Source organism: Triticum urartu, chromosome 2, assembly GCF_003073215.2.
Source record: "Triticum urartu cultivar G1812 chromosome 2, Tu2.1, whole genome shotgun sequence".
In the NCBI taxonomy this organism is placed as follows: Eukaryota; Viridiplantae; Streptophyta; class Magnoliopsida; order Poales; family Poaceae; genus Triticum; species Triticum urartu.
Genome location: NC_053023.1, coordinates 713981937 through 714001939, shown reverse-complemented (window position 1 = coordinate 714001939; position 20003 = coordinate 713981937). Strand labels below are relative to the sequence as shown.

General features: G+C 45.2%; 2 protein-coding genes and 1 long non-coding RNA gene across 6 annotated transcripts; 1 reads left to right on the top strand and 2 right to left on the bottom strand.

The window, feature by feature from the left end:
- Positions 1-2786: 2786 nt before the first annotated feature.
- LOC125540056 lies at positions 2787-6024 on the bottom strand. Its single transcript, XR_007297149.1, has 2 exons — positions 3157-6024; positions 2787-2898 (listed from the first exon to the last, which is right to left on the bottom strand). It is a non-coding gene; the product is annotated as an uncharacterized LOC125540056 (long non-coding RNA).
- Positions 6025-9935: 3911 nt separating this feature from the next.
- Positions 9936-11664, top strand: LOC125540055 (molybdate transporter 2). The gene has a single exon (XM_048703630.1). It carries the CDS (start codon positions 10010-10012, stop codon positions 11372-11374), a length of 1365 nt encoding a protein of 454 aa, XP_048559587.1. The 5' UTR covers positions 9936-10009; the 3' UTR covers positions 11375-11664.
- Positions 11665-12081: 417 nt separating this feature from the next.
- Positions 12082-19489, bottom strand: LOC125540053 (cylicin-1-like). 4 transcript variants are annotated; one of them, XM_048703625.1, is made up of 14 exons: positions 19057-19489; positions 18362-18404; positions 17532-17786; positions 17356-17448; positions 16333-16667; positions 16117-16266; positions 15835-16029; positions 15153-15227; positions 14966-15032; positions 14624-14899; positions 13758-14523; positions 13602-13658; positions 13088-13156; positions 12082-12525 (listed from the first exon to the last, which is right to left on the bottom strand). In XM_048703625.1, the coding sequence occupies exons 1-14, from the start codon at positions 19396-19398 to the stop codon at positions 12483-12485; spliced, it is 2766 nt and encodes a 921-aa protein (XP_048559582.1). In that variant the 5' UTR covers positions 19399-19489; the 3' UTR covers positions 12082-12482. The 4 variants fall into 4 exon arrangements, with proteins under 4 accessions (XP_048559582.1, XP_048559583.1, XP_048559585.1 ...); XM_048703626.1 differs by having other exon boundaries at positions 14687-14899; XM_048703628.1 differs by lacking the exon at positions 17532-17786.
- Between the last annotated feature and the right edge of the window lie 514 nt (positions 19490-20003).

The following is a 20003-nucleotide window of genomic DNA, read 5'->3' as shown; positions in this document are numbered from 1 at the left end:
TTGGTCCAGGCCGGGTAAGCCCATTAGTCCCGTTCAGTCCAGAACTGGGACCAATGGGTGCATTTATCCCGGTTCGTGCGCCCTTGATCCAAATTTTTAGTGGCCTCAGCATTTTACTCCCGCCTCTGCATGCCTCGCAATCTTAAATTTTCAGTAGCCCGGCATTTTACTCTCGCCTAGTAAAATTTTCACTTGCCACGGTATTTCCTCAAAACCTCCTCTCACACATACACACACCACCCCTCCCTCGCTTGAAACCATCACCGCTGCCACCTCCATCCTCAACTTCTGTATGTGTGTCAGGGAGCTCAAGGAGTTAATGGCCCAAAAGAGGTTTATCATGGCATCTTCGCCCGACGCTCGCGAGGGGGGCGCCGAGGTGTCCCCGTCATCCTCCGTGGGCTCTTTATCGATCCACCATCGCCGGTCACCCGATCCACCCGCCGCCATGCCCTACACTGGTTTGAGGACTTCTCCGTCCTCCCTCGGGCCCGGCTACCGATGAGGTCCTACCTCGGGGTCTGGCAGTGGCGGTGGGGGACGTGGGTCACCAAGATTACGGATCGGGAGACCCACACCCGCCGGTGGCTCGGTAGTTTTCACACGACCGAGCTTGCGGCCATGGAGTACGACCGCTGGTAGGTCCGGTACCATGGCACGGCAACTAGGCTCAATTTCTCCTTCGGCGCACATTGGGTCAACCTCGTCCCACTGGAGCCAGGGTGGTGAGCTCGGCTATGGTGCAGGAGGACAGCCAGGTGTGGGAGCGCCTCGAGGCCGAGGCCACCGACGAGGCCTACATGCAAGAGCTCCGCCGCAGCACCCGAAGCTCGTGGAGGTGGAGCGGATGATCTTTGCCAGCACGGAGGGCGGCGAGGTTATCGTGCTCTCCTCTGATGACGAGGTCGAAGGCGGCGAGGAGGGCGGCGCGGAGGGCATCGAGGTGTCGTCCATCAATAAGAATCTCGTTAGCGGTTCCCATTTATGTCGAGATGGTTTTAAGTTGGTTTTCAAATCCAATAAAGTTGTAATTTCTAAGTGTGGACAATTTGTTGGAAAAGGCTATGAGTGCGGAGGCTTGTTCCGTCTATCTTTGTCAGATATTTGCACTAAAGTTATTAATAATGTTTGCCACAATAATGAGTCTGATATTTGGCATTCACGACTTTGTCATATTAACTTTGGATGCATGACGCAGCTAACCAATATGAATTTAATTCCAAAAATCTCTCCTGTCAAGGGCTCTAAGTGCCAAGTATGTGTGCAAGCTAAGCAACCTCGCAAGTCCCATAAGACTGCAGAGGCAAGAGACTTGGCGCCACTAGGGCTTATACATTCTGATCTTTGTGAGATGAATGGCGTGTTGACAAAAGGTGAAAAGAGATACTTCATGATGTTGACTGATGACTCCACTAGATATTGTTATGTGTATCGTCTGAAATCAAAAGATGAGGCTTTGACTTTTTTCAAAAACTATAAAGCTGAGGCAGAGAACCAACTTGATCAAAAAATTAAACGGCTTAGATCCGATCGTGGTGGAGAGTATTTTTCCAATGAATTTGATCTGTTTTGTGCGGAACATGGTATAATCCATGAGACGACGCCTCTCTACTCACCCCGATCAAATGGGGTAGTCAAAAAAAAACCAAACTCTAACTAATATGGTTAACACTATGTTAGACACTTCGGATCTATCCAAGGAATGGTGGGGGAGGCGCTAATGACTGCGTGTCATGTACTAAACCGGGTTTCCACAAAGCATAAGACCATGACTCCATTTAAGGAATGGGAAAGGAAAAGGTTCAAACTCTCTTACCTACGTATTTGGGATTATTTGGCGAAAGTCAATATACCAATTCGCAAAAAGCGCAAGCTTGGACCAAAAACCGTGGATTGTGTTATTCTGGGCTATGTTTTTCATAACATCGGCTATAAATTTTTGATAATAAAATCTAAAATATCGGACATATTAAGGATATGTCGAGTTCATCAAATCAGAAGATACTTACTCCATCTAGTGAGGAACTAACGGGTAGTGCGCGGCGGCACGCCGCACTACATGGATTGATAAGCTATTTGTTTTTTATATAATGCTTGGTAACTCGTCCCAAGACTTAATTCGCTGCCAAGTCATTCATTAGATCTAGTTACACTACACCATAGACGACTCAAGTACAGGCAACTGCAACCAATATAAGAGTCTTCTTAGGGAAACAGTTGTTACATCAATATAAGAGTTTGTATCAGGTTGATATGCTAGAAAGTACGGCTGTCCAACAAGTCATTGAAGATACAATCAGAAACTATACTAAAACTTATGTCCCAACTTAATTATAAAAACTCATGTCTCTGTATTGTGACGTAAACATAAAACTGTAGAAGTTTTCATGGAGGGCTGTTTGTGCTTCTACTGAAACAGGTGCATTAAACAGAGGTGACTCTCCCGTAAGAATTGCGGAAATCACTGTGTACATCGCTAACAGGTGACACACATTGCTAATAAGTGCAGCTATACATCAAGGGAAAACGCCGTGCATGATGGGAGCAGAAGTTAACAACAGCTCCATACACTGAAGCTTATTATCCCATATATATCAGTACATGGCAATGTTGTACTGACGGCAAAAACATCAATATAACCAGAATACCAACACTTGCATTCCTTTACCAGTACAAAGCGAGAACATTAAGATGTTCTCAAATGAAAATAAGATAATTAAATTGAGTAAAATGGCCTGCCAAGAAAACTTAAACTGCATGTATGACCAAAGAAAGACTGCATGTACTTGTGATGAATCAATTATTTCTCTGTATGCTATGTTTATTTGTCCCTCCTACGGGCATCCCATGGTCACCCACAAGCAGTGTTTCAAAACCCTGTCGCGAAGCCACTTGGACCTACATTTGATTTGCCCAGTATAAAGAAGTTGCTCATAAAAGTTGATCATGCCACAGTGGCTGAGTTTACTACTTTGACAACCTTGGTCAACAAACTTAAACGAAAAATGGTACATTTCCTTTTAAAAGGACAATGATATTTAAATAAACAATAAATACATAGATCTGATCCACTGAGATGTTTGAACAGATTTGAAAAGCTCTGCTAAATCTAATCTACTAACCACCCAGGTTACAAAAAGCCATAATTCTGCATACCTGAAACCAAAAAAGTTATAGTCCAGATCCGAGTAAGATAATTATCCCTCTGTAATTCCAAGCCAATTAATCAATCCTATAGGACAAGTAATAGCATCTTGCAGGTGCACAAAATAAATAATCATACTATAATTATTTGTTTATAAGAACCGCCTATGCAAAAGCGTCCATATTTATTTAGTTGGACTATTGTTCCCAATTCAGAGAGAAAACATCAACTCTTGGATGATCACCAAGGGTAAGCAAACCTTACTGTCATATCTTATGTTGTATTCATGCATTGTTGTTTAGTGCTGCGAAAATTCACACACGTATCAAAAGGAAAAACAAAGTAATATCATGATTTGGTCATCAGAAAGGGTGGCTACAGAATAAGTGGGCAAACTATCATGGAATGCCATAACGTAAAATATTAAAATGGCCAAAAAAGGCATCATTTGATGAAGCAAACTTGAAGCAGTAGATTAACCAAAAATAAGCTTAACCCTTCAGAGACTAATCATTTTATCTAGTGTATAGTTTCTTTGTTTCAGATAGAACCAAGTTACATGTGTTCTATGATCTTCCCTTGCAGAAAATGCACATGCCCACTATAATCTTGTGATGAGCCCAAGAATCATATATATATATATATTAGTCACCGGGAAGATTATTGTTGGCCAGAAAGAATAGCAGGTAAATTATGTTTTTCGCAATCTGAATGTTGCCTATCTAGATCCACTGAGATCCACGGGTGATGTGCGTGAAAGAGCGCAACTCTACTTTTATAGGAGGATCTCTCTAGGTGTAATCAGCAACCTTTTAAGAACAACATCTGATGAAGAACACAATTGACAAAATAAATCAAAGATTTTCATATATCTAAAGTGAACATAACTGTAAATAGAGGGAACATTTTTCAGTTTGTCTTCCAACACCGAGAGAAAAGACTTCATACATTAATGCAAATAAAATGAACCGAATGGCCATAATGCAACAGTTTGGTATACCCTACGATTTCAAGTTTCCGATGGGAAATCTTATATATATTAGGATAGTACCTTAGCAGTTGGCACTCAACTCAGAGCAGTCCATGAAGCTTGCAGGCAAATTGAGATCAGTAATTCCTTCACCATCGGCAAAAGAAATAGATAGTTCCATTCAGCATTACTCAATAATGCACAGCTTGTTCAACCAATGTAAGAGAACCATCTCAACAATAAGACTGTAGTAGTACACAATGAATGCCGCAATTGGTGTTCAATCATGCATAGATCAATGATAAATTCTGCTGGACTTGAAAAAAGCTAGCTACCCACTTCTCCCCCTTTCTGGTTGAGGTAGCCGAAGGAAAAGCAAGAATGAAAATATAGAACAAACAATAGAGTGTAGCCAATCTTTTTTGTTGGTTGCAAGGAATCAAACAGAACATAGAATTCTATGTCACTCAAAAAGTTGGAAAATAGTTGCGGTTGTTGAAAGGATGAGTGGGAAACAACTGCTCTTTTTTAGTGTGTATACTGAGACCTGGATACTATGTCGACATCTTGCCGTTAGGATCATTCAGTCTCTGCTATATGATAAGAGTTGAGAGAGGTAATATCTCCAGAGTATAAAGAAAACCAATTTATATTCGAAAATGATGCTTCAAAATGTCTATCTACTGTCTGTTGAATACAGACTTTTTTCTTTGAGACCCTTGCAAAGTATAGCTTCTTATGAAAGAGCAAGAGAGTTGCGAAGAAGATCTGCTACGTGAGATGTAGAAAGGCTCCCTCATAGGAAATAACCACTAATTATTAGGAAAATAGTTGACCCTGTCATATCACTGATGATCATCTGTGTTGAACATGCAGTGTATCTAGTGAACAAAATTTGTACGTTTATGAATCAGTTTGTTGTTTACACATCTCTTTATTCAAAAGAGAAAGGTCAATACACTCGCACATTCTTGACTTACACATCAGTATTAGCAAAGCAAAAACACAGTGCAATGCTCTAGACAGACTGTGCCTAATTAATACTCCCTTTGAGTATACTTATGCTAGGATCAGAATTAGTTGACCCTGGTGCCTCCAAATAAGCATGAAAAGTCTTCTCAAATTCAATGGAACATCCCAAAACAAACCCCCAACCACCCAGCAGAAGAAAAAGAAATATTTGATTACACAAAAGAGTATAAACAGAAATAAATCTTTTCCTACCCTGCTTGATTTTCATCAAACACCTTAAAGTCACATACACAAAAATCTGCACAACCGAAGATGAAAAATTATAGGGGTTAAATCAAAGAAAAGCAGTGGATGCCAGAAGAGCATCTATTCAGGAAGAAGAGAAGTATGAGTACCTGCAATGCATGGACAGGCCTGGGCAACGGATGGCCACCGTGGTACGTACTGGCACAGCATAGAAGAAGAACGGGGGGAGAGAGAGAGATGCTTGCTGGGGCTAGGCGTGGAGGCCGCCGGTGTTGAGCAATGCCGCAGCCTGAAAGTCGCCATCGGCCCTGGGGCTGCTGCCGGTGGCCGGCGGTTGCGGAGGGGGCCCAGCCGTCGAGGCGACAGCGAGGAGCCCATGAGAGGGGTTGGGGGAGAAGATGGACCTGCTTGGGCCGGCGGGAACCGCTGGACGTTGTCGCCGTCATGGATTCAGCCGCCGCCGCCGCACCATACGGGCTGCACTGCATCCGCCGCTCCGGTCGCTGCGTCGACGAAGTCGTGGCTAGGGCCAGCGACGACGTTGCGGTGGGATGGAGCAGCATAGGCGGCGGCCGCGTCGTCCCGGTGCCAGAGGAAAAAGGGGGCTGCCGCGCCATCCCGGTGCCGGTGGAAAAAGGAGGCGGCCGCGTCTGGGCCTCTGGGGTGGAGGAGCTCCCTTGCGATCCGCTGGCTAGTACTGGGCATTTGGGCACATGCGGGGGCCTTTTTATTTGTGTTTACAGCGGCGGAGCGGTGGCAAACGATTTGACCAGAAAGTACGATAGAGAGAAAATTTGAAGGAGACAAAATCCCAGCAAATTCTAGAAGACAACGTGTCATCGATGGAATTGCTGGTCAACTGCATGTGAGGTGGACGTGGCGACATGCAGGGGCGCGTGGCGCGCAACTGACCCACGTAACTCTGGAACGGACACGTACTGTCAAAATTAAAAAACAAGAGGAACTTTCTGGTAGGATGCACACGTGAATAGATAAGGGCACATAGGACAACAAAATCAAACGTGCCTAACAGACCCAAGCAAAAAATATGATAAATCACATTCTAGGAAACTACCGTGCACACGCGTCATTCAAACAACGGCGGTAAAAAAAATTCTAAAAAAACCAGAAAAAAGGACCCTTGCGGGCCTAGTCTTCTTAGTATTCACTGTAATTTCTGAACCCACCATTGCGATGGAACACGTTAAGAATCCTGTTGAGGGTGACAATGGAACTCCTGTGAGGAGTAAGAGACAGAGGATTGCAAAGTCCTTTGGTGATGATTTCATTGTGTACCTCGTGGATGACACACCCAGGACTATTTCAGAAGCCTATGCATCTCCTGATGCTGACTACTGGAAGGAAGTTGTATGTAGCGAGATGGATTCCATCTTAGCTAACGGTACCTGAGAGATCACTGACCGTCCTTATGGGTGCAAACATGTAGGATGTAAGTGGGTGTTCAAGAAGAAGCTTAGACCTGATGGTACGATTGAAAAGTACAAGGCACGGCTTGTGGCCAAGGGTTATACCCAGAAAGAAGGTGAAGACTTCTTTGATACTTACTCACCCGTGGCTAGACTGACCACAATTCAGGTGCTACTATCAATGGCTGCCTCCCATGGTCTTCTCGTTCATCAAATGGACGTTAAGACAGCTTTCCTCAATGGAGAGTTGAAGGAGGAAATTTACATGGATCAGCCAGATGGTTTTGTACTACCTGGTCAGGAAGGAAAGGTGTGCAAGTTATTAAAGTCTTTATATGGCCTTAAACAAGCTCCTAAGGAGTGGCATGAGAAGTTCGAAAGAACATTAACTGCTGCCGGCTTTGTAGTAAACGATGGTGACAAGTGCGTGTACTATCGCTATGGTAGGGGCGAAGGAGTTATTCTTTGTCTGTATGTCGACGACATATTGATATTTGGAACCAAACTTGATTTAATCAAGGAGGTTAAGGATTTCTTATCTCGCTGTTTTGAGATGAAGGATCTAGGAGTAGCTGATGTTATCTTAAACATCAAGCTGTTGAGAGATGAGAATGGTGGGATCACACTGCTTCAGTCTCACTATGTGGAAAAGGTCTTGAGTCGTTTTGGGTATAGCGACTGCACACCTTCTCCAACTCCATATGATGCTAGTGTGTTGCTTCGAAAGAATCGACAGATTGCTAGAGATCAACTGAGGTATTCTCAGATTATTGGTTCGCTTGTGTATTTGGCGAGTGCCACGAGGCCTGACATCTCTTTTGCTGTGAGCAAGCTGAGTCGGTTTGTGTCAAAACCGGGAGATGATCATTGGCATGCGCTTGAGAGAGTTATGCGCTATTTGAAAGGCACCGCGAGCTATGGGATTCACTACACCGGGTATCCAAGGGTACTGGAGGGTTATAGTGACTCAAACTGGATTTCTGATGCTGATGAGATAAAGGCCACAAGTGGTTATGTTTTTACACTTGGTGGTGGCGCTGTTTCCTGGAAGTCTTGCAAGCAGACCATCTTAACGAGGTCAACTATGGAAGCAAAACTCACAGCATTGGACACTGCCACTGTTGAAGCAGAGTGGCTTCGTGAACTCTTGATGGACTTACCTATGGTTGAAAAACCAATACCCCCTATCCTGATGAACTGTGATAATCAAACTGTGATCGTCAAGATAAACAATTCGAAGGACAATATGAAGTCCTCAAGACATGTGAAGAGGAGACTAAAATCTGTCAGAAAATTAAGGAACTCCGGAGTTATTACGTTGGATTATATCCAGACGTCAAAAAACTTGGCAGATACCTTCACAAAGGGTCTATCACGTAATGTGATAGATAATGCATCGATGGAGATGGGTTTGTGACCCACCGCATGAGTTGTCCATAGTGGTAACCCACTCTATGTGATCGGAGATCCCGTGAAGTAGAAGTGGGAAACAAGTTGTTGGTCAGCTGGAAGGAGAGTATTCCTATATTAACTATCCCACTCCGTGAAGATGCAATACTCTCCTGATCTGCATGGCAGGTTGATACTTATCTTAATGTGTTCCAAGTGACTTATTCGGGTAAGCAGAGATGTTGTCCTGCAGAACATCTTCTGAGGAACACACCTATATGAATTTGACTGTTAACGTCGCAGTCTGTGAGAATTGGGTGTTCTCTAATAAATTTATGAAAAGGCCCTGGAGTATGACGTATACGCTCCACCCGCAGAAAAGCCTTGCGGCAGCCAAGTGTCGGTCAAGAATTTGTGTGAAACTAGTCTCGCAAAAAACTTGTAGTTCAAGGCATAGTCCACTATTCAAGTTGTGATCTAGTGTAACATAAATCTCTAAGTGGAAGTTCAACTTCACAGTCTCCACTAAACACCGGTATATAAACAATATTTTGGAACTAAATGATGAGATGTGCCAATGAGACTTTGTGGGGAATTGTTGGAATTTTGCTAGTAGGCCTTTGTCCCAAAGCCCAACTAAAATTCTGAAATTCTCTTGGCTCATTCATGCACACATGTGAGTGGAGTGAGTGAGGCTAAAGTTTAGTCCCACCCCGGAAGTTGAGAGAGAGTTGTACCTCTTTATAGGGTGAGCTCTTCTACCACTTGTATGAGCATGAGAAGAGAAGACCTACACGCGCGCTCCTCCTCCTCGCTCGCCTCGTCACGACGCGCCGCGCCGCGGGTTGCGGGATTGAGCCAAGCCGAGGACAGAGCTATGCACGTTGTCTATATTTTTGCTGTTCGGGAAAATTAATGAGTCATTAATTAATAATTAACGGACGCGTTAATTACTGAACCGTTTCCCACGACCTACCCGGCCCGCACTATATAGTCAGGCAGACGTCTACCCTAGCCGCCGCCACTTCGTGTGGTTTCTCACCACCGTTCCAGATCATTGCGCCACCAAGCAAGTCTTCTCCATCCCTCCTTTCGGCGTGAGGGACAGCAGGCCTCCGGAACCCCGCCTCTCGTGATCCTGTACGGGAGAGGGGCGATCAGGTTTTTGGGGAGCGCACTCGCGCGACTGCTGGCAGCGACGACTTCGCGAACGACGACTTCTTCCCCGACCTTGGCAACCTCGTCCTCGACGACATGGGTGACAACGTCAACGCCAGCGGTGTTGCTCCCGCTGCACCGTATGTGATTCTATCCTTCCCGTTCGAGATCGTGGTAGAATTCATGTTTCTAGTATGTGCCCTAGATGTGATCTGTTCATCTGCTATGCTAGTTCACATGATTAGTTTAATCTCTATTGCTGTAGTCATGATTTATCTTCTGTTTATTCGGATTAAATCTCGTAGTAATTTGCTCATATTTCCAACAAGGAATAGGGTGTGTGGTATTTATAGAGATGAATGTATGCGTGTATGTATGAGCGCTTGCGTTTGTACGTGTTAAAAAAAAGACGGTGATGAAGCCACCGTGTAGAAACACCTTGGTAAAAATTGAATAAGCAAAAATCCAATGCCTCGAAAACCCAGTGTGTGCTCCATATCTGACAAAGTTGCGTTTAGAAACATGAAGCGTTCACCGAGTATATATAAACCACGCACGTCGCCATCGCGCTAAACAACAATCGGAGTCCGGATGCCATCGCCATCTATAATCACTGCAAATCTCGCACGCCACCTGCCCATTTCTATACTCAGCCCCCACCCACAGCAGTAGTGCTCTGCGGTCGTGCAGCTGCAGCCGGCCATGGCATCCTCCGCCGGCGACCCGCTGCTCCCGGCCGAGCGGCCACACCGCCGGCGGTTCCTCCCGCCGTCCATCCGGCTCAAGACGTCCGTCTGGTCGGAGCTGGGCGGCGCGGTGGGGGACCTGGGCACCTACATCCCCATCGTGCTGGCGCTGTCGCTGGCCTCCCACCTCGACCTGGGCACCACGCTCATCTTCACCGCGCTCTACAACTTCGCCAGCGGCGTGCTCTTCGGGATCCCCATGCCCGTGCAGCCCATGAAGTCCATCGCCGCCGTCGCGCTCTCCTCGGCGCACCTCACCGTCCCGCAGATCATGGGCGCCGGCATCGCCGTCGCCGCCATCCTCCTCTTCCTCGGCGCCACGGGGCTCATGACCTGCCTCTACCGCGTGCTCCCGCTCCCCGTCGTCCGCGGCGTGCAGCTCTCCCAGGGCCTCTCCTTCGCCTTCACCGCCGTCAAGTACATCCGCTACGACCAGGACTTCTCCCGCTCCTCCTCCGCCTCCACCTCCGCGGAGCGCCCCCTGCTCGGCCTCGACGGGCTGCTGCTCGCGCTCGCCGCGCTGCTCTTCATCCTGCTCACCACCGGCGCCGGGGACGACGACGATTCAGCCATCAACGCAGCCGACGGCCGCGCCGCCACGCGCCGTCGCTCCTGCGGCCGCGTCCCGGCGGCGCTGATCGTGTTCGCGATCGGGCTGGTGCTCTGCTTCGTGCGTGACCCCTCCATCTTCCGCGGCCTCCGCTTCGGGCCGGCGCCGCTGGGGCTGGTGAAGATAACATGGGACGACTTCAAGATCGGGTTCTGGCAGGCGGCCGTGCCGCAGCTCCCGCTGTCGGTGCTCAACTCGGTGATCGCCGTGTGCAAGCTGTCGTCGGACCTGTTCCCGGAGCAGGCGGAGCTGTCGCCGGCGAGGGTGTCCGTCAGCGTGGGGCTGATGAACCTGGTGGGGTGCTGGTTCGGCGCCATGCCGTGCTGCCACGGCGCGGGCGGGCTGGCGGGGCAGTACCGGTTCGGCGGCCGGAGCGGCGCGTCCGTGGTGTTCCTGGCCATGGGCAAGCTGGCGCTGGGGCTGGTGTTCGGCAACTCGTTCGTGACGATCCTGGGGGAGTTCCCCATCGGCATCCTGGGCGTGATGCTGCTCTTCTCGGGCGTGGAGCTGGCCATGGCGTCGCGCGACATGGGGAGCAAGGAGGAGTCGTTCGTGATGCTGGTCTGCGCCGGCGTGTCGCTCACCGGCTCCAGCGCCGCGCTGGGGTTCATCGCAGGCGTCGTGCTGCACCTGCTGCTGCGCCTCAGGGAGGTGGATTGCGGGGAGCTCGTCGGCCGGCTGAGGGCCAGGCGGTATACCTGGTTGCTGTAAATTACTGAATTGAATGCTTCCTGCGTTGCATCCCGGTATAGGGATTATCCATTTGTATCTATATCTGTAGGAAAGAAGATCACATCTGTAGTGATTTCTATCAGGCAAATACCCTGCTGGCTGCTGCGGTAGGAAAATTTGACTGCATAAACAGGTGACTGTCCTGATGACTACTTTGGTAGAACAATGTTTCGAATGCTGCAGAGCAGAGGCTACTCCAAACAGTGGTCATGCTCACAGACACATGGTCCATCTCTAACGGAATAAGAATAGATGGTGCTGAAGTATCAGTGATGAGGCAGTTGGACATGCCTGGGCTTGTATGTGTTCTGATACTGAAGTAGCATTCACTCAGCAGGTTGCACATCAGCATCATTCATCTACCATCCCAACTACTGACCCACCCGGTAATTCAGTTCAAAACGTAATTCAGTAGAAATATTCACAACATCATGCTGCAACCAATCTGCCTTCCCTTCGTCCATTTGAGGCCAACACAACGGGCATGTCTGGCACATTGCCTCAAATACACTTTTCCTGATTTTACAGTGTGTTTTCTATTTCGTCCACAATAAACCAAGGTAGAAAAAATATAATAGGATTCTTTAGTTTCTGCAAATGAATTCTAAATAAATTCCAGCATGTCCATCCATAGGATAATACAAATTACATGTGGAGGCCTGCAACACACTTTCCCGACCTAATTATGATTCAGGGATAGGCGATGAGCATATATAACAATACAAAATTACATCGCAGCATGTCCCAACGAAACTCGGCCAGTCTCCTCTCCTTGCATACTAGTACTAAATGTCCTCAAGAGAAAATACAAGTAATAAAATAGTTAAAGGGACGCTAGAGCTACAAATTATGAAGTCCCCTGCTTGTACAAAACATTACATATCCTAATATTGGCAAACCGGACATATCTTCCGCTGGGCACCGTGCATCATCCTTCGAACAACATCCATCACGTGAGTCGTCGAGTCGTCTCCTCTGTTGGAGGCTAGATCCAGCATCTTGTTTCGTGGGCGTGCAAATGTTGTTTCCTCATCGGAAGGGCAAAGGGCAAGCATCCCTAGTGGAAACAAACAAAACCACCTAGCTTCTACCTCCTCTTGACCGGAGTTCTAGATCTGGACCGCTTCTTCCTGCAATGATTAGAAATAGTTTAACAAATGGAGTGTGATTACGGTGCAGGTGCTGTAGCACACACAGAGCTCCAGATTAACATGGGTCCGCATTCCTGAAAAGGTCTAGGATGAAGCACGGCTGGAATGCCGACCCTGCCATTGCACTCCACGACAAAATACAATTCAGAAAGTTATGGACTTGATAACCTCATAGGGGCTTGAATGCTTGTTCTAATTTCTCAAGTTACAATTCAAAGAAGTTCCAGGTGAAATTATTTTCAAAATTCTTAAGTTGACACAACATCACACTATGGCAAACTATGCAAATTTACGATCTAATAAAGGTATCTTACAAAATCCAAAACACAATTTTTTCATGACACCTAAAGGTTCACCCTTTTTATCCTGAAAATCCTTGATATCTCCTCTTTTTTGGCCCTGTTGTACTAACCCATTTCCCAGAAATCAGCTACATCAAGTTTTGAATATATAACAACTTGAATCTATAAATTGCTGAAAATTCACACCAAAATATCACCTGGCAATGTAATGAAAAATAAAGAACCAATTAAGCGCTTACCTTTCAGCAGATGAATAAGGTGAATGCCTGCGGTGAGAATGCTTGCTATGTGGAGACCGCGAAACTCGTCTAGAGATGAAACATAATACTAAATGGGTAAGTTTAAGGATAAGCGATATATGAACCTGATGTTGCTTCACTCAGAGGTGTCCTGCTCAGTGCTTATTCATATCATATCAAATTGACAAATAATAGAAGTAAAACAGTTCCAACATTATCCAGCTTTGAGGCACTCTTGCAGAGAGAATTATTATGAAGAGATGTAGTGCAACACAGTTCTACTAAACATAACATTAAAATCCCACTGATGTTTCAGAGCCACCTTATCATAAATGCCCTACCCCTTCATGGTGAGAAATGAGATTGATGTCTATAGCATGATTCTGAGCATTCATGATCAGCAAAACTATCAATGTCAAACTTACATAGTTATGTGAACATGTTGGAGCTAACTAGCAAAAACTTCCCACTGTTAACATATATTACATAGAAGGGAGGAATATTGTTGATATACCTGCTCCTAGATTTTGGAGGTGAGGGAGACATGCTGTTTTTACGAGAATGACTCTTTCTGCAGTAGAAAATGGAGTATGGAGTAATCAGTAAACAAGAGAAAGGGCAACTCATAAACTGAGACATGCTAAACATCAAAATGTAAGAATAACACTACCTCCTTTTTGCATTATCAGAAGGCTCGTCGCTTGAAACACTCCCTCGAACACGTGAAGAACTCTCATTCCTAGCACGGCTTCTCCCACTTGGTGACCGTGACCGTGACCTTCTGCTGCTGTGGCTAGCTGAGCTCTTAGTAATTTGCCTTGATCTATCGTCATTCCCATCTTTTCCTATGTCTCTTCTATCAGCAGAATCCCTCTTTCTCTCTCTTGCATCCTTTGGAAGGTCCTTTCGATCTCTTTTGGCATCATCCCATCTATCCAATCCATGTTTTGCATACCTGCCAGAACCCTTTTCCTCTTTGTAGGTGCCTTTTTTATCAATATTTTCAGGCATGCTATGCTTGTCACCATCTCTAAACTTGTCAGTTCTAGAAGGCTCAGAGTCTTTTCCATTGACAACCTTCACCTCTTTAAGATCTTTCTCATGACCGTTCCTTTCAAAATGCCTGTGAGTGCTCTCCGCATTATTATTATTACTTTCAGTATGATGGCCGGAAGAGGTTTTTCCATTTTGGAAATCCACCTCTGCATGTCCATGTACCTTCTCATTCGTTTTATGAATCACACCAATTGGCTGAATAGAAGTTTTGGCTTCTCCATTCTGTGTGTCATGAATACTTGGCTTTCGTTCAGATTCTGCAGTTGGCCAACTCTGAGATCTTCTGTCACTGGATTTATGATCATCTCCAGATGGAACACTTTGGACTGAAGCAATACTTCTGTTACTATTATTGTGCAGTTCGCCATCAACGTTCTCACCTACATGGTGATTATGTATCAAAGTTAACAATAAGCTCTTCCTTCTTTAGAAAATAAATTCACGGAAACCATGTCTGCTTTGTGTTTTTCAAGAACTTACTTTCTTTAGGATGAGCTGCACCAACTTTAATTTCAGATGATAAATTTGAAATTAAATCCTTACCATCACCGTCACCCTCATCATCCTCGTCATCTGAATCATAACTAGCAAGACCAAGAAGAGCACCTTTAGGAGAACTTAGCCCATTACCATCAGAATGACCAGTAGAGCTAACATTGTTTGGCTTAGCAGGGACTACAACTTTAGCTGTGGTCTTGACTTTTGCTTCTCCCAGACCAAGGTCCTTTGAGCTAGAGACGCCAGTGGTCTCATTTGCTGCAACACAGAGGCGATAATCAGCAATGTCCTATTTACATTAAGTTTTAAGTACAATTCACTCACTTTCAGCTGATGAATCATCTTCATTCATAACTTTGGTTGCGATCTCGTTAAAAAGATCATCAGTAACCTTGAAATTAAAAAAGGACAAAAGTAAGAAATGGCAGTCTTGCTGTATTTCTTAGGACAGAAGTACATGCTCTGCTAAACCTAGCTAAATAAGTAAATAACTTCCATGCAATGAACAAACCTTTAGAAGAACTTCTGTCAACACACGTTTAATTTCCTTGTTGATTGCTGCCGTCCGTGCCGCTTCAACTTCATCCTGCAAACAATTCAAGTCCAGTACATCGATTTGAAATGAGGGTCATGTTAATATCCAAGTCGAATATGAACAGGAACAAAAAGGATCAACTTTTCAGTAACTAGCATCCGATGTTTCCACCGGATCCAAAAGAAGCGAACATGCGCACAGATGAAAAAAGGCGCTGCTCCAGAAAACTGATTATACGAACTTAGGGGATTTGCCAATACCGTATGACAAGCAACCTCAAGTGTTTTACTGACAAATCAAATCTGGAAAAGATTGACACATAGCCGTGCCATTTCTTTCACCATTATGAAATCACTGTTCTTCAGAAATTACCATATAAAACATCAAAAAAAAATATAAGAAAGTAAGTAAATTATTTAGTTTCTCAAAGCCACTGATTTAATTAGTTCACTTTGATTTATAAAAGTTGTCCAAAAATCATTATGCATTTAAAGTCCTCCACAATACTATTTAGCTTTAAACCCATTAACTTGGACATGGTACTACTCGTACTGAAATAAATCATTAGGGACAGACTTTTGCATGCAAGTGAATCACATTAGGGCAGTTTAATAGCATAATATGTACTGCACTAATGATTAAAAATAAAGAAGAGCACCTCATCAGCTTCATCAGCTATGATTGATTTTGCTGAACTAATGCTTCTACTATCAGTTTGGTCAGCTCTTTTTGGTGGTTCCACAGCATCTTCAGAATCCATGGAATCATAATTTGTCGAATGCTGCACTGAAGCACTGACTGGAGTGGATTTTTTCTTTAGAAGCTCTTCTCGAAGCCAGTTCGGTACTGGAGGCTGGTACATAATCGAGCACAAGAATCAGTTAAAAGTTAAACGGCTATGGTGATAAGCAAGTGAAATGAATGGAACCACAAAACCTACTTTCTTTGACCGTTCTGCAACATTGAAAAGAGCGTTTGCATCTGTAGGGAATGCTTCAGTTACACTACCAACACCAAATGCTGCAGGTGGAATATAGTTCGAACCAGAGAGAGCTCCAAAGAGTGGTCCAGCATGCAAAGAAGGATCCATCTGTAACAGAATAAAAATAAGCACAACTGTATCAATGACGCAAGAAATTATAACAGAGTACTAAACCTGTGATGCTTGTGGTGGTACTGCAGCTGGATGAAAATAGCCAACTGTAGCAGATGGGCCCCATGATTGAGTTGATGTTGGAACTGTGCCATGTTCAGACACTGCTGTTGGAGCACTAGATCTGATATTTATCGTCTCATGTACTGCCATATCAGGAGCTTTTCTGTCATTGAACTCCAATGGTTGGTCACTGGGATCAGCCATCATCCTATAAGACTGTACACCATGCCCAGGCACACCAGGAGTCCCACGAGGAAATCCGTCTTGAACTGACGAGGCACTCAGAGATGGCTGAGCTTGTGGGCTTGGATATTGAATAGTAGCATTCCCATTACCTGTTATTACATGGCATAGTCAAAATCTACCAGTATCAAACCCTGAGCAGAATACATATCAGCATCAACCATATATATAGTTATATACAGTGACCCATCTAGTAATTAAGGAAGAAAAACATGAGTGTTTGCAAAAGACACAAATATTCCACCCCTTCAAAGTGAAAAGTACAATGGATCAACTACATGCCACAGGAATTAAGAACAACTTGGAAAAGCTACTCCCTCCGATCCATATTACTTGTCGCTCAAACGGATGTATCTAGCACTAAAATACGTCTAGATACATTCATTTGAGCAAAAAGTAATATGGATCGGAGGGAGCACATACATTCTACCATTTGTACTGTAATTTTGGTAACACCAAAAACGTGATGGAATCAGAGTCATTGGTAAAGAAAATCACAAGCATCATAGTGCATGCAACCAATAATTTGGATCGGCATCTGCCTTCTCCATTTGAGGCCAACACAATAGTGAAATCGCATGAATTGCCTCAAAATACAACAGGGATGATGTAGCTACAATATCAGAAGATAGATGAAGTGATATGCCCCCTCTGTTCTAAAATAAGTGATGCTTTAGACTTTTCAGTCTTTCTGCAATTGAACGGAATACATATGCAGCAGGATACACCTAATTCTGACTCAGGCCACACAAGCAAACTAAATTGCCAAGCAAGGCATACCTTGAGCAGAAGAATAATTATAAGGTACCTCCTGCTCATAGGTGGATGGAAATGGACCAAAATTCTTCGGTGGTGGCACCATTGGACCTCTATCTGCAATATCATCTTCAGATCTGTTCTGAAACTTACATATCCATATGTAACATATAATGAGCAAGAGTAACAAGACATGTTACCGTGCAAATAGTTTGTTTCCCTCTGTTGACCTGACATTCGAAACATCAACTGATCGCTACTTGATTGTGGAATTGGTGGGTGTAAAGGTTCTGTCGGCTGACCAGCTGGTTGCTGATACTGATCATTGTGGCCATAATGGTGAACCTCTGTTCTACTTGGAATGGTGTGCTGCTGAATCTGGTGATTCTCTGTAACAGATTTAGCAGAAGCCCATTCCTTTGCCTTTGTGGCCCAATCGTCCTCATTGGCAAGCCCTTCGAGTTTATTTGTTTTAGGAAATTATATCGTCAAACAAGCTAGCCATTTATCATTAGAAGTGATTTTTCTGCTCCAAGGAGCCTTTTTTAAGTTGGATGCTGAACTAAAATTCCATTATAAGTCGTTTAACTAACAAAGTAACTAGGCAATGCATTTGTTACATCACAACACAACTTGGGAAGTACTGATTGTGTACAGAAGTACGAATCAAAGATCAGAAGCAAGGTCTACGTAGGAAGGGACATGCATTAATAGTAACAGTCAAAAGAAAAACAGTGTAAGCACCTATCAACCAACCCAAATAACAGTGACGCACAGGATAAATAATTGAATAAATGTAGTCTGAAACTTGAGTTGCATGCACAGTTCATAGTTATGTGACAAACATCCGTATTCATAGGGTTTTAAAAAAAAATTGACACAACTATTGTATTACAATACCCACATATCATAACGATGCTCCAAATCAGTATCAACACAAGCTATGAAGTCTAGTTTGGATTACCTCGCTGTTTTCTTTGCCAGTAAAATTATACATATAATAACATAGGCTTGGATGGTATTGACAAACCTGGGTATCCATGATTTTGAGGCCATGAACGATTCGCCCATGCCTGCAAAATAAGAAATGTCTAATTGTCAAGTCACAAAACTTCATTTCCAATGGAAGAACATAACAAATAAGCAACTTAAACAAGAAGCCATAGGTAAAATTGTGTCACTATGGCTTAAAACTTGAAACAAACAAAAACATGCCGCCATTTGGCAGAACATTTGATACCACTGAAGAAACCTCACTCAAAACCAGGATAAGTAAATCATAAAACTGCTGCCCAGTTGTACAGAGCGGAGGAGACAAAATGTTTAGCTATTTCACGAAGCCATGAGTGATTTCCGGAGAAAAATTACAGAATAAAGTCCACAAGTTACACCAGTTTGCCAAAACAGTTCCTCGCCAATCGTCCATCAGCAAGACAGCAACCAAGCTACAGATTGCACAATGTCACATAACCACCCCCATTATATAACCCATCCTCATTCCACCATGATACCAACATCATACTACACCAAGCACAAGCCGCAGTAAATAGAGTGGAATCACAGAACCAATATAAGCATATAACATTGCTTCCCCTAAACCCTAGGACCAACAACGGGCCTACGCTCCGAATCCTAACACAAAATCAGCTACAGATGCTCCTTCCTAACAGTATACCGATCACCAATCTTCTGTCACAGAGACGAAACCAGGTGACGCCGACATACCTGTCCCGGCGGCGGAGGCGGGTAGCTCTGCGGCGGGGGCTGGGCCGCAGCGTGGTGGGGAGGCCAGGGGTTCCCGGGCGCGGGGGGCGGGGGCTGCATCTGCTGCTGCATCGGCGGGGGAGGGGGCTGGTACGCGTACTGCGGCGGCGGGGGGCGGTGCTGGTGCTGGAGGTCGGGGGGCGGGTGGCCCCACTGGTGGTGCGGGGGAGGGTACGGGTGGTTGGGGTGGGGCGGGTGGTACGGCGGCGCGGGGATGGGATACCAGTTGGAGGGCGGAGGGGGCTGCGGCGGCGGCGCGTCGCCGGAGCCGTCGAAGCGGCGCTGGTGGTGGTACGCGTCCATGGAGGCGGGGCGGAGAGGAAGGCGACCGGACGGACGGGGGCACGAGCTGCAGCCTGGGTTTGTCCTGGTCTGGTCTGGTCGGGTCGGGTCGGGTGGGGTGGTCGCGTTTTGTTTTGCCGTGAACGAACGAGGCCGGGTTGGCGCCGGACTGGAGGACCACGGGCTGGGCCCGCGTGGTCTGCCAGGCAGGCCGTGGCAAATCGGCGCATCTGTAAAATGAAGGAGGATTTGGGAGGGCCAATGTGAGCAGTAAATTTCACTAAAGAGTGACCATGCCCTTAGAAAAACTAAAGAGTGACCATTTTTTTGTTTAAAGGAACAATTTTGTTATCGGCATGAAAAGCAATAATTTAACTGAAAAACACAAACTTATTTTTCTTATGCGATGTGCATCTATGGAAAAGAGGAAGGAGAAGGGCATCTCCAATGGCAGACGCTTAAGTCAATGCTTAAAAAATAAAAAATTTAGACTACAGGGCGATTTGTGATACAACGGTGGATGCTAGTTCCGGGTACTCTGAGTACACAGCGTTTTACCTGGTCGGGGTAGAAAAGAGGCAAGCGCTACGGGGACTACCATGAGAAGGCTGGACCAACTAACTTCT